General features: G+C 40.1%; 1 protein-coding gene across 3 annotated transcripts in view; it reads right to left on the bottom strand.

Annotated features, from left to right (window-relative positions):
* Nucleotides 1-13,314, bottom strand: part of GRM7 (glutamate metabotropic receptor 7) — a 252,643-nt gene that overhangs the window by 161,183 nt on the left and 78,146 nt on the right. For 2 of the 3 annotated variants that reach the window (XM_026035376.1, XM_026035375.1), the window contains exon 2: nt 628-844. The exons of the other annotated variant lie outside the window; for it this stretch is intronic. In XM_026035376.1, coding sequence (XP_025891161.1) covers nt 628-844 — 217 coding nt within the window. The remainder of the gene's footprint in view (nt 1-627; nt 845-13,314) is intronic. 3 annotated transcript variants of the gene reach the window in all.

Below are 13,314 nucleotides of genomic sequence, written 5' to 3'. Positions count from 1 at the left end.
GAAAATATTAATTTTTCATGTTCATCCTTTCTGCAATACCGCTAAATAAAATATTTAAGTAAAGAGAAAAAAAAAGTCAGTCATCTTGCACCAAGCAGCTGATAGGCCTCACACCATACTGCCAAGTATATCTTTGCGACTGAACTTGTTTGCTTATTATCTCAGAGCCTTCAAGTAAAAGGGTATGAATTTTCTCAACTGAATTGGCCAACAGAAACACTGAAAAAAATATATAAAATCAGGCAGCAACTTGAAAGTTGAACATCAGTAGTATAACACAAGCCAATGTGTAATCCAAGGTATCTTCAAAGAATCTCTAGCTGTGGAAAAATAGTATTTTAAAATCTGACCCCTATCCATGTCAACATAACACAATCCTGTTCAGCGGAATACCACAAGTTTGGTAAGACTCAGCATTTTCTATTTTCTCCAGAAATGACTAAAAGTCACTAAAGTTGCAAGCTCTCTCAAACTCCATAAGCAGTTTAGGCATGAATGTCCAGGAACCATTACAAAGGAACTATAATGAACTGGAGCACTCTTATAATCATATACCATCTAGAAAGATAATATAACCGTTGGAACAAGAAAACAGCATTTTCTGGAGGAAGGGTGGGCGTTGCCTACCTGCCTCTCTGGAAATTTGCATGAAGGACTCGACTCCTTTTTCTCCATAATTCCCTTCAGATGCCAAAGTGGATACATAATTCCAGCCCAAAGCTTTTACAATGTCCACCATTGCTTGCGCTTGGAAGGAATCTGGAGGAACCACACGTGAGAAGAAATCATAGCGCCTGTCATCACTCAACTCTGGTGCAGTTGAGGCATAACTGATTTGTGGGATCTGTAGAAAAAAATAATTTCTGATAAATATACATATTCATATACTCATTGTACTTCTTGCARCAGCTAGCTAAAGCGGTTAGCTTCAGCTGAATCTCACTCCTCTGCCTTGTACCCATCTGTGGTTCTCTATCATGTTCCTTTACAACATACAAGTCAAAGGAACGATCTTTTCAGTGATCTCAAGTGGAAATTTATACAAAAAGTCATCAGTCAGTTTAAAACAACTTCACATATTGTACAACTTGCAGGCAATCTTAATCGCAAACACCCAATACAAACCATGATTTTTCTTGCTAAGTCCTTTTCATCGGTTTCCTGGTTTGATTGGCATCAGTCATCCGGGAATTCAATAGAGATGGAATCTACCCTGTCCTCACAAGTGACACACAGAGCTTTTATCAGTTCCTTGAGAAAGTTCTTAAACCTTATTTTTTAACTCCAGGTTTAAAAGAAATAAATAAACAAACAAACAAATAAATAAAAAGAATATTTATTTTTGATTCTTTCTGAAGATGAGCAATGAATATCGCTGAGCTTGGAAAAAATACAACCAGATGACTGAGAGCATCAGATGGCTCCATCCTAAACCCATATCCCGCCATAACAAACCAACTATTGCTTTTTCAAACTATGATGAGACTGTTATGAATATTTTTAGAATACTGCTGGAATAGTGTTTCGGGTTCTTTTCTCCTTGATAACCAAGGCCCTCCATCAGTTATCATCTCCTTAATACTAAAATACATTGAGCAATTTTTGCGCAACAGTCTGGAACTGTTCCCACTGTTCCTTAATTTAAGGAGCCTTCTATAATTCTCTCTTAAAATGCCAAGGAAGATGAGAAAGGATTTTCAAAATCTGTAAGCATGATAATATATTTTGAATGATATAGATTGTGGAAAGGTCAGTATTTCAATGCCTTGACAGAGGCATCTTTAATATTGTATCTTTGCATGGCAATTCTACAAGTATTTATTAGCTCTAATAGCATTTATTAGTATTCCAGTCTTCTCATGTGTTCCTCTAGGCTCAACGTCACAAAGAGCTCAGCACCTCCATCCCCACGGAGGTCAGAAGCACAGGACAGCAAGTGCAGCATTTCCCGAGAACACAGGCTGTCCCCATCAACAAGTCCTACAGCACAARGAAAGTGGATAGGTAGAAGCAAAATTGAGCCTGAAGAACCAGCAGATAACTGAACTTACCTAAAGCATACAAAATTAGTAAACATCCCTGAAAAATGCTGAGAAATGTTCCTATCTTTAAAAGTAATATTCACTCTTCTATTATAAACCACAGCAAAGTACATGACTTATTTAAGATCTGTTTAGCCTCATCCAACATGGCCCAGAGCCAAACACGGTTTATGGCCCTCGATCAAAATCCTCCCGCGCCAGTGGGATCCCTGCTCTCCGCGACTGCTGAATCAGGTCCCTGGCGCAGCATCACTTTTAGCTGCTATGAATTATTAAACTGAAATAAACGCTTAAATTTTAGCTGGTGTTAAGGCTGTCATTACGTATGTTAGAGCACTGAATCCGCCACTACTTGGAACAGCCTTTCTTTCGGACGTGTTGTGTCACTCATTTGGCAGCTTCATCTCATGTTTTAAAAGACTAATGTCAAAAAGACATGGCTAATCATGCAGAAAGCTGGGATGCTGCAGGCTTTGAATGTAAGACAGCAGTCATCTACAAAGCCTTGCCAGATTTGTTTTAGATCTGTGGCTTGTGGACAGCATGTTGCCAGCAAGACCTTGCACTGTTACAGTCACAGAAAATTTAAATAGTTAAAATTCAGGCTGGCAGAAAGAACACAGCAGGATGTTGACCACTATTACATGGTGTCCTTCAAAAATAATTGAAATTCCTAATTTGTCTGTGCCTACAATAACTGTTTAATAAATAATTGCTGACATTTTAGGATAGCTCTCTTCCCATTTGTAAAATGCAGTTAAAAGAGCTTGCTCAGTTGCTTATCAGCTTAATTTGTCTATTCATTTGATGGCATTATATTAAGCAGAACAGTTAATCAGGCTGACGTTATGGGTGCTATTAATTAGCCAAGCATCCAGTACACAACTTACAGCCCCACATACTGAACCATACGGAGAGAGCAGTGTGCTGGGATTTTTAAATTATAAATAGGAGATATAAAATGCATTTTATCTGCAAATGACTGTTTACATTCCTCAGCACCAACAACTGCCTTTTTAGGTAGAAATCAAAAGGAGCATATTCTGCAGCTCTACAAAAACCAAACCGTCTATGGAACTTGCTCCAGTATTTCTATTACTTAGGAGACTTCTGGGTTTTTAAGCCTCTCTTCCTGTGGACAAAAAACACTTTTAGTTGTCACAGTTGCTTGCAGCAATAAAAGGGCTTTTGTCACTCTTTTTGCTTTCTTACAGTTCAGTTACAGTTCTAAAAACAATGTGAAGTGATACGTRCGAAGAAGAGAACTGCAGTAGGGGGTTATTTGGATATCAGGAGAAACTTGGACTTGAATGGAAACTGTTCTCCCGTACTTTGCACCATATATTCCTCTTGGGTATTGTGCTGTTTTACAGGGTGACTTTAGTTTGAAAAACACAACCTCATGTTAACTCTTAATCAGACTAACAACGGAGAGACAACGCGTCCTGTTGTGGCCTGGTRACTGTCGCTCCCCAACACGCGCCTTGGGCTCCTGTGAGTCCAGACAGTAAAACACAAGAGAGCCTCAGCAGGCAGGGCGGACAGGTTARACCCCACTCAGGACTCATGAAAGCAGGGCTTAAATGCCTTAGTTGTGGAAAATAAAAGGACTCCTTTTAGCTCCTTTTAACCCTTTTTTCTTTCCCCTACATAAAATATTTTGCAGTATTTTGAAGCATAATTTAAAGTGCCTCTAAGTCTTACCCTCATAATTTCACGAGTTTCACGCTAATGACAAAATTCAATTTTCAAAAAAAAAAAAGTTAAATTTGAATAGATTTGTTATGGAGAAAGCTTCATCACAGCACTAAATATGTATTTTTAAAAATTAACCAGCTATTTTTTATAAATTATTTTTCTTACACGTCAATATAGCCTGTTCATCTCCTGTTCAAAACTTTTAAGTTTAAAGCAGCAAGCATTCTCTTCCATCATTTTTTCCATCACATTTTTCTATTTTCTACTCCAAGACACGTTTGAAGCATCAGAGCTTTAGGGAATTATATTCCACTTTCCACAAGGCTCAGCCATTTTGGCAGGAGAGATGTGATCCCTAAAGCTCAGGGAATAAACCCCGCTGCCGCGCRCCACACAGCAGAGCCGGGGGCTCCCTGCGCCCACGCTCGGCTGCCCGCGCCGGGGCCATCCCTGCACCTGTCCCCGGGGWGCAGGAAGATGTGGGCAGATGTGGGAGCCTTCGGCAGCGCAACGAGACACAGCAGCATGAGGGGGGTTTGCTGGGAGCCTCTGCTTCAGGAAATGACTACGTAGCCCAGGACTGCGAGAGGTGGGTTTTCTCAAATGTGGTCGTTTTGTTTACAAGATTATGGCAAACATCACATTCAAGAGCTCTGCATGCTGCTTGCCTAGCTGATGTTCTGATTACCCTAAGAGTGAATGATTAATGGGAACATTGCATTTGTCAGGGATTAATTAGTGTTAATTTATTTTTAACGTTGAACATTATTCTTCATTTACTTCATTTTCTTCTGTTAATGGAAGGCTCTCTTTGGATCCCCTTGCTGCACTTGGTCCACTTGCTAGAGACTCTGGGTCTGTCTTGCAAGCAGGCACAACAGAAAGTGTTTCTGATGGTCTGCTAAGCCACATGAAACATCTTCCAACAGCAGGTCTAGAACTAGAAAATTCAGAGTGAAGCCAACTGACAACTGAACGACAAACCTGATGAGGTGGTTTGGGGACTTTTTAGGGGGGAAAAGAGGTGGGCAAGAAGGAGGGTGCTGAACTAGGGGAAAATYTTTACATTATCCGCCTTTTTCCCCATATATGTCCATGTTGAATATACCAATAATTAATCTTTCAGCACAGCAGACACCATGCAGGTGAGCAGGTATTGGTCTACCTGTGCTTTGCCTACACTGGCACCTGGACATCTCCATCTACTGTTGATACAGACAGCGCAGCTCTGTCTTACAGCACTCGTTCCAATACTGACTCCCTGGGTGCCGTCTCCTTATCCCGACAGTCTYGGTGTTCATTTGACCCTCCTCCTCCTCAGCAGGTCGCCCCGGAGGCTGCTGCAGCTCTGGCAAGCACCAGCTCCCTGGCCTCTGTGCCTGCATCCCACCTGGTCCCAAGTTCTGCTGCAACTGCCCTTGCTCTGCAGAGGACCTGCCAAGTCACTGGAACCACTTAAATAATTACTACTGCCTGCTATTTAAATGCAATGGAGTTGCGCTATGGTTCCTGGTAACCTATTAAAGGATTAATAAACTGGTGCACCTGAACCCACTCACCAAAGGACAGTTGTCAGAAAACTTCAGAAAAGGCAATTTCCCTAAGGATCATGTGCAATTAAGATAATGCATGAGTATACCTGTTGAGATATTAATGAGCTCCCACAAGGGTAATATTAAGTTCACAGTTTGCTGCAATTTTACTTTCAACTTCCTATTAAGTTTTATTAATATGATTTTCTGACAATAGAAGAAAAAAAACCTCTTCTGATAAAGCCTCTTGAACTCATCTTATTTAGCAGTACAGTGTCAGTCCATACAAATTGCAAAACCGTGCCAATAACTTTGCTTCACAAAAATAAGATGCCTAAAGACATTTCACTTGGCTGCAAAACTCATTGGTATGAACTGATGGATGAGTAAATCTTGAGTGTTTAGGTCTCAGATTTTTTTCACGTAGAAATTTCTCATGTCAGGATTTAATMATCAGTTAGTACAACTGCTCTTTGTTCAGTATTTACATCTCAAATTGCATAACAAACAGCTTCAGTGTCCCGTGAACTACATGTAATTGTTTTGATTGCCTTGAATTGGAATTATTTGAAGCTTCTAACTATCTGTTTTCTCTAGGCAGAGCTCCTCTATATTTTCTTCATTTTCACTCTCTCCATAACAGGAAGACAAATCTATGAGCGATACAAAGAAGATTCGGTTGCGGCTCGAAGCCGGCAGGGAGACGAGGCAGCAGCATCTCCACCAAGGTCCCTGCGCTCGGCCGCGGGGAATCCTCCCATCCCGCCCGTCCTGGCGGCAGCTCCGCGGCCTCGCTAGCCGAGCGGGCTCGGTGCCTGACCGGGGGGCTCCGGGTATCCGCTTGGAAGCTGCCAATCTCGTGTTCCAGGGGCCCGTCCCAAAAGGCCCACCTGGAAGCAAACAGTGCTACAACAGGGCTCCTAAAACACTAGGGAATAATATTGCCTATAATCCCAGATCCTGATGAGAACAAACCCTACTAGGGTGCATTGACGATGCCACCCTATTACGTTCTGAGGTGAAACTGCAGAAATACTACTTTTCCAGCTGATTTTTACACTCAAGAATTAAATGGCGGCAGTAAAAATGGAGCAAAACAATTAACAAGAAAGTTTTCATGTAATTCAATTTTTAAAGCAATAAAAAAACAGATCAGTACAGCTCCACTACATTGCATAAGTTGTTTTAAGTACAGCAAACTGCTGCACGCAAAAGTTTGACTGCAAGGGCAAATGCCTCTGAGTAGTGAGCAGAAGTAGCACATTCAAGGAAGGGCATTTGTATAACAGAAAATTTTCAAAAACGTTAATCTACTTACAGTTCACCTCAGTCTATCTCACTCTGTTTACCAATTACTAAAGCTACTGGTGTTCAAACAAGGTGCTGTTTGCCCACATCACCACCCCCCTGTATTTTATCCCACAGTGAATTCCTAATGACGTATTAGAGAGCAACACCATCACCTACAAGGGAATTGCAGAGATACTTCATAAGGTACAGAAATGTAAACAAGAACAAATGCAATGAGACACTGGGCCTAGAGGGGGAGAACGTTCAAAAAAACAGAAACATCAAGATAACAAAAGAACTAGGAAAATGAACCCAATAAATGATTACCTACATATCTMTATATACACACATCCATACACAAATTGGACCATTGCAGCTATCTCACTATTCTACATGGAATTACTAGGTAAGCGCATCATCCCTGAACTCAGTCTTACAGCCCAAAACAACATAGTTCAGAGCTGCCAAACCTCATTTAAGTTTTGTTTGTTTGTTTGTTGTGGGAGTTTCTAAGGAGGATGGGAAAATTCCCCATCTCTGGAGAGCTACCAGTGTGTTTGATATATCAGCAAGAATAAGGTCACTGCTGAATGGACCTCTTAGTAGCAAGTAACTTGAATGACATAGGGCTAGGAGAACAAAGTAGTGCCAGATGGGGCAAYGGTCTCACAAAGTATATGGAGCAGGAAAGGGAGAGGGGCATTTCTTCCATCCATWATTTCATTTCACTGAACTGTCTTGCTTTGCAATATATTCCTCAGCTTCTGTACATAATGAATAAACACTMGAAGATCCATGCAGACTGCTGCGTGCAAATGAAGATGGAAAGGCTAGGCCTATTGAAGGACTTAGTGTAATTGAGCGATGCAGTAAGAGCGAGCTGTTTTGAAACAGTGATACACGGCTGACCTGCTATCCTGACAATTAGCCRTCCTGAACTACTGTAACACCTCAGTGCACCTGTGCTTCAGAAACAATGATTCTGCTTAACGAGCCCTTTGCCAAAATCTGCAGCTCCTTGATGCCCAGGATGATGATGGATAACAGACTCTATCACGGAAACAAACACCTCCATCACTGTCTTGCTTTGCTCAAATGCAAACTCTAAGTGCCATTGGCCCCATTTCAAAGCTAAAAATATTTTCAATATCTTTAAGGTCACTATTGCTTCCTTTTCAGGAACAAGAAAGTACTGTTACTCTGAATTATTCTAGAAAAATTATTGTAGTAACAAAGGAAACAATAACTGAAACAATAAGCACTATCCTCACAGTTCATGGGAGCTTTTCATCACCTYGACAGAAGGCAAAAAGACAGAAAAAATATAAATAGAAAGCAAAATGCCAGCTGTTCATAAGAAGGGATATTTCAGCTTGGTCAACTGTTCTTAGGAGAAGGACTACTTGAGACAGCTATAAGCTTATGGCATAGGCTTTTGCACCTGTGAAATATTAAGCAATCAAACGCACTAAGAGATACTCAAATATCTTGATGTCAGGTATCAGATGTCTTGAAAGTAGAATCAATGATGCTTATGAAAATTGGTATGAGCATAAAAGTAAATATCTTCTTGCTCATTAAGGCTGTAAGTAAAACTGCTTCTGAGAAATAAGGGCACCTTCCTGTCCTACCATCTCACTCGCTCTCATTTGAGAACTTCCAGCTTAAGCACGCCTCCTTAATGGTTCCCGTGGTCCCGTCTGCGCATTAGGGAACACTGGCATAGCATGACAGGTAACCATATCTTCCTAAATATACTGCAAGCAAATAAGACCTACAAACTCTTGTACTGTGAATCAACTTATAATGAATTTACAGGCTCCCTTACTACACTAATAAATAGGAAATTTTAAAATCCTCTCTCTTCTGTGACCTGCATGCCTTCCACAGCAACAGTCTCCCAGTTTTGTAACTGCAGGTATCTTTGCTGTTGCCTTCTGACCAATTAGCTAGTCCTGGCTCTTGAACAATGCCATAAAACACAATAAAAACACTTGGATCGATAAACTGCTACTCTTTGGAGAAACAGAAGCAGCATCAGACATGCTGTTTATTATCTGGCAGGACTTGGTACAAGATTGCAATGGATACTATAAATTACAGACTTTAGGTCCAGATTTCCGTCCTTAAGATGAGCCCACCTCCATGATCTTCATGTGAGCTTGGTAGCCACCAGAGACCTCACCAAGGGGTGGCTGCAAGCAGAGAAGCTAAAAGGAGGAACATGGCCGAGATTCTTGTATAATCTGCCTCAGTAAATGCTTTGAAACCTCCCGTTCCAGAAAGTGCCTCGATTGTACTGCACACTCTAATAAAATGTGTTTTATTAGCTACTAGACAGGCATGCAACATGCCATATAATTCAGACCCTTTGAGCTGGGCCTATGACCCATGTCCAACAGGTTCTGATACTTCAGAGCAGTTATTCAAACCTGTGCAACAAAACACTGCTCCCACTGTCTGGCTACTACCAAAAAAATCACCTCTGAGGAAGCAAGAATACAATTTAAACACCCCTGTCAATACTGTCCATTGCTTTAAGAATAATGGACACCTAAATGGAATTAAATTCCTTAAGGGAATTAAATTTTTTTAAAAAAATCCATACTATAGCCTGGACACAAAAGATTCGTACATATTTAAGATTTCCTTTAAAAGCAAAAATATATTCCCATATTTATCACAAGGCATGTCATATTCTTTAACATTTCAATGGGATCAACTGCTGTGTTACAGCACATCAGAAACATCACAAAACCAGGTCTTATTGTTCGGAGGTTATTTGAGGCCACCAAAGCTACTGCTGTAGTCCAGATCTTCTGGGCGTTTGGGACATTTTTGAAAGCGTTTCTGTAATATCCACTTTCAAAATCACAAAATGATGGGAAATTAGTACAAAAATGTACGCTGAAATGGGGAAAGAAAAAAAAAAAAAAAAAAAAAGGGTGCTTACCTGCAGTTACCTGATTTGTGTGTGTACAAATTCCTCTTTGGGTATCAAGTTGTGACCATGCACTCTTGGGGCCACTTCTAAAACTTAACTAATTTCTATTGGTTTCTCTTCTGTAGTTTGCTGTAACTAATGGCAGGGGCCGGAGCGGCTGCCGGGTGGGCGCCGCACTTGTGGCCACCAGCCCTGTTTCACCCTCGATGAAGGTCAGGGCTGCACTGAGGCACCCGTGGGTCCCACAGACTCCCAGCGGGGCTGAGTGCTGCTAGGCAGCAACTCGCATTGTTCCCAACAACAAAATTATTTATCCTGCTATGTAGGATGTATTATTGATAATAAAGATAAAAAGAACATGTACTGTTATGAAACTTCAGAACTTAAGGTTTTGAAATGCTTAAAGTATTAATTATGCCACAGAACTGGAGCCAGGCTGCTCTCAAACTAGCAAGGCAATAAAGCTTTACTGATCTGCAGAGCTCACGGGTGAGTTACGACCAGCACCGCACATTTATACATGCTAGTGCATATTCATTGATTTTACAGTATTAACTAGGATATTCCTCCTAGGATACATCAGTTAAACCATCAGCAGTGATTGCTCATCCACTGCAACGCAAGAACGCACAGCTCTTCATATTTTACTTCCAGTCTTGATGGCAAGAAAGCTTGAGAGCAGCATTAAAATAATAGATGGCCTCCACTGCAGGTAATTTGAAATCTTAACAAAGCAGCACAGAAGCTTGTCTATTAGAAACTAATACTTTAAACCAATTTTTAGCTGAACTCACAGAAGCTGATGGGAATATGGGGCCCTGTAACCTTTATAATAGGCATATTTCTGTAATCATGATACAACAAAGCTGCTCCTGCAGCGACACTCTTCTCAACCTTCATGTTGTAACTCCAGCTCAGGCTGCAAAACAGCACATACACAGAGTCTGCCCGACTTTCATTCCGTGACACACCTCAGTGTCCAAAACATAATTAAAAAGATATCATATGAAAGAAAAGAGGGAGAATAAAAAAGGCCTAAAAGAGGTGTATTCTTTGAATTCGTGCCAAGACGGAATGTACTTTTCTGCTTGTTTACTTCTATCAAAGCCTAAGAAAYGCCTAAGTGATATATCCAAAAGGTAAAACAGGCAGTGATATTTCACAGTGAAGAAACCACAGTCTGTCTATTAAATACTATAGATAAGAAAACAACTTGTGTCAAAAATGCAACTGTATTTGTACCAGAAGGATAAGATTACTGTTTACCTAAACCGTCAGTGCATGGGATGGGAAAGGATCCTCTCTTATGCAGGAAAGATGATGTACATCAAGAATCTTTGATCAAGATTCTCCACAACTCGCACAACATCAAGCAAAATAAGAAATAAGGCATTTCTGGTTGTTGCACATTCTTAATATACATCTCTTATACACTAGATTCTGAAAAATAATTCCTTGGGGACTGAAACTTACTTCCTACGGCATGAAGATTTAGATCAAGGGGCTCTCCAAAGGGGTATTTCAACCGTTCAAAGAGCTGCTGAACAGAGAACCATAGTAAGGACGTGTCCTACACTCTGCTGCAAAGCAGGACAGAAAGTAGATTTACTGCCTTCTCCTCTTACGTATACCATCCCATGGACCAATTTCTGCATTTCAAAAACCAGAAAATCAGGCACCGTGAAAATAGAGAAGTACAACTGTATATAGATGTGCATGTATATATATAATGTATGTATGCATGTATATACACACACTCACACCATGTATATTTATAAAGTGTAAATATGCTTGCAGTGACTGGAGCTCATACATTCATATATAGACTCAGAAAGCCCAATTATTTTGAAAATAAATTATAATGAGAATACAAAACAAACTAGTTTTTATGTCCTATTTATGTGTACCTATTGCTCCATTCATTGCACACTTAATCRAACATTTCATTGTCTATGCATCTTTCTAGAGATTTTAAATCTACAAGTACCAATACCACTGATTTTGAAACTGGCCTCACAGAAATAGGCTGAAATAGAGAAGCTCAAGAGTCTAACATAATTTTCTGAAAGGAGCTCACAAAAACAGAAACACATAAATCTACTGCATGGAAACAAATGATAGTGTGGTATCATAAAAAACCATAATTATTGTTCAAAGCTCASTTACTAATCTAAATGAAAGTTCTGTGAATGACTTTCAATTATCAGATTTTGTACAATTAAAAGTCTAGTCCAGGAGTCCGAACAGCCTCCAACTGGCCTTAATTCCGGCAGAGACTTTCAGAGTGAGAGTCCCTTCTGCCCTACTAGCTCCCCTACCCCAGATCATCTAAAAACCACCACGGTATCAGCTTAGTAGGTCAGTGTTTTAAACTGCTTTTCTGGAGCTCATTCTTCGATTTCCTTCCATATGATATTATATGTTATGATTATCAGGCCTGTCCTGGTGCTCAGTGCTAGAGGGACTCTTAGTCTTTCAGGACGCCACGCTGGTCATGCACACCAGTGATACAGCCCCTAAAAATATAATCCCTGGGTTTTGCTCTGTTTCTGAATATCTTTGTCTAAGCTGAACCATTTTATTTTGGATTAGTGCATTATTACAAGACAGAGCCAAGAGCAAAATTATGGGTTAAAAGTATAATGTGCAAGGTCTTAATCTCTTGCTTGATTTTTTGGTAATTTATACCTTCATGCTTCAACAGTCTTTCTGCTATGTTTTCTTCTGTTCTGGAAGTGCCTCTCTGCACTGACTACAGATGATGCCCAGGGTGAAATTCCGGTTAAGTAACCATAATTAGAAAAAAAAGGAATCCAAGGCTACATAATTAATACATAACTAAATGTGTGACCAAAGCTATATATCCCATTGCACCAAAACATCCCTCTCTACTTATGGAAGCAGCATTACTACTGAAAGTATTGCCAGGGATGTCAAAGAGCAGAAATTCACTTTAGACCAGAAGGGGTGCCCTGACACGACTGAGCAATGGGGAACAGCCGGCACCATCACGAGGTGCCGCATACCATGATAAGAGCAGTAAGAAAATATGTCACAGCTGCTGATTAACGCTTTGAATATTATTATACAAACATCTAATTCCCAGTGTTAGAAATCAGGATGAGATTGAATATATGGAGCAGATTATCCTGTCTGCATGTATAGCATGAAGTCTTCCTTCATGTCATATAATGACGTTCACAAATTCCAGAGACGAGATATGGCCTAAATGAACTCAAGCATAGAATCTAACTCATTAGTTCCTGTTTTTTGCTATACATATTGCCTAATAATTTCTCTTATGAAATACAGAAGAGCATTTCAAAGCATCTAATACACACTGAGTTTCAGGAGCCTACAGGATATATATGGCTAAGAACAGTATTCTGCGATGAAAAGTTTCTCCATGGAAGGAAGGGGAAGAACACAACTAGAGATTTTTATATCACATCCCTTTTAAATAGTGTCATTAAAASGACATTCCTATACACACTTCTAGCAAAGGTGCAATACAGATATGTTCTCAACGTACATTTCAGGTGCCTGAAGGAGAGTCTCCATTTAAGAACAGCACTTAAATACCTTTTATTTGGATGCGCTCACCAGCATTCAAGCTTTAGTCTAGGATACTTAAGATAGCCCGTGTAACAAAATCCTTGATAAAGTACTTGTACCTCTCCATTAAAAGTTATCAAGCAATTTAATAAATCATGTCCTCCCAATGACAGAATTGAACAGTAACTTTTTAGCATGCATATATGCAAAGGACATCCCAAGAAATAGAGTCTGAATTGCATTTATAAAGTAG

The sequence above is a fragment of the Nothoprocta perdicaria genome, unplaced genomic scaffold, assembly GCF_003342845.1.
Source record: "Nothoprocta perdicaria isolate Ctin4 unplaced genomic scaffold, notPer1 scaffold_16, whole genome shotgun sequence".
Lineage (NCBI taxonomy): Eukaryota > Metazoa > Chordata > Aves > Tinamiformes > Tinamidae > Nothoprocta > Nothoprocta perdicaria.
This window is presented reverse-complemented; position numbering and strand designations above follow the sequence as displayed.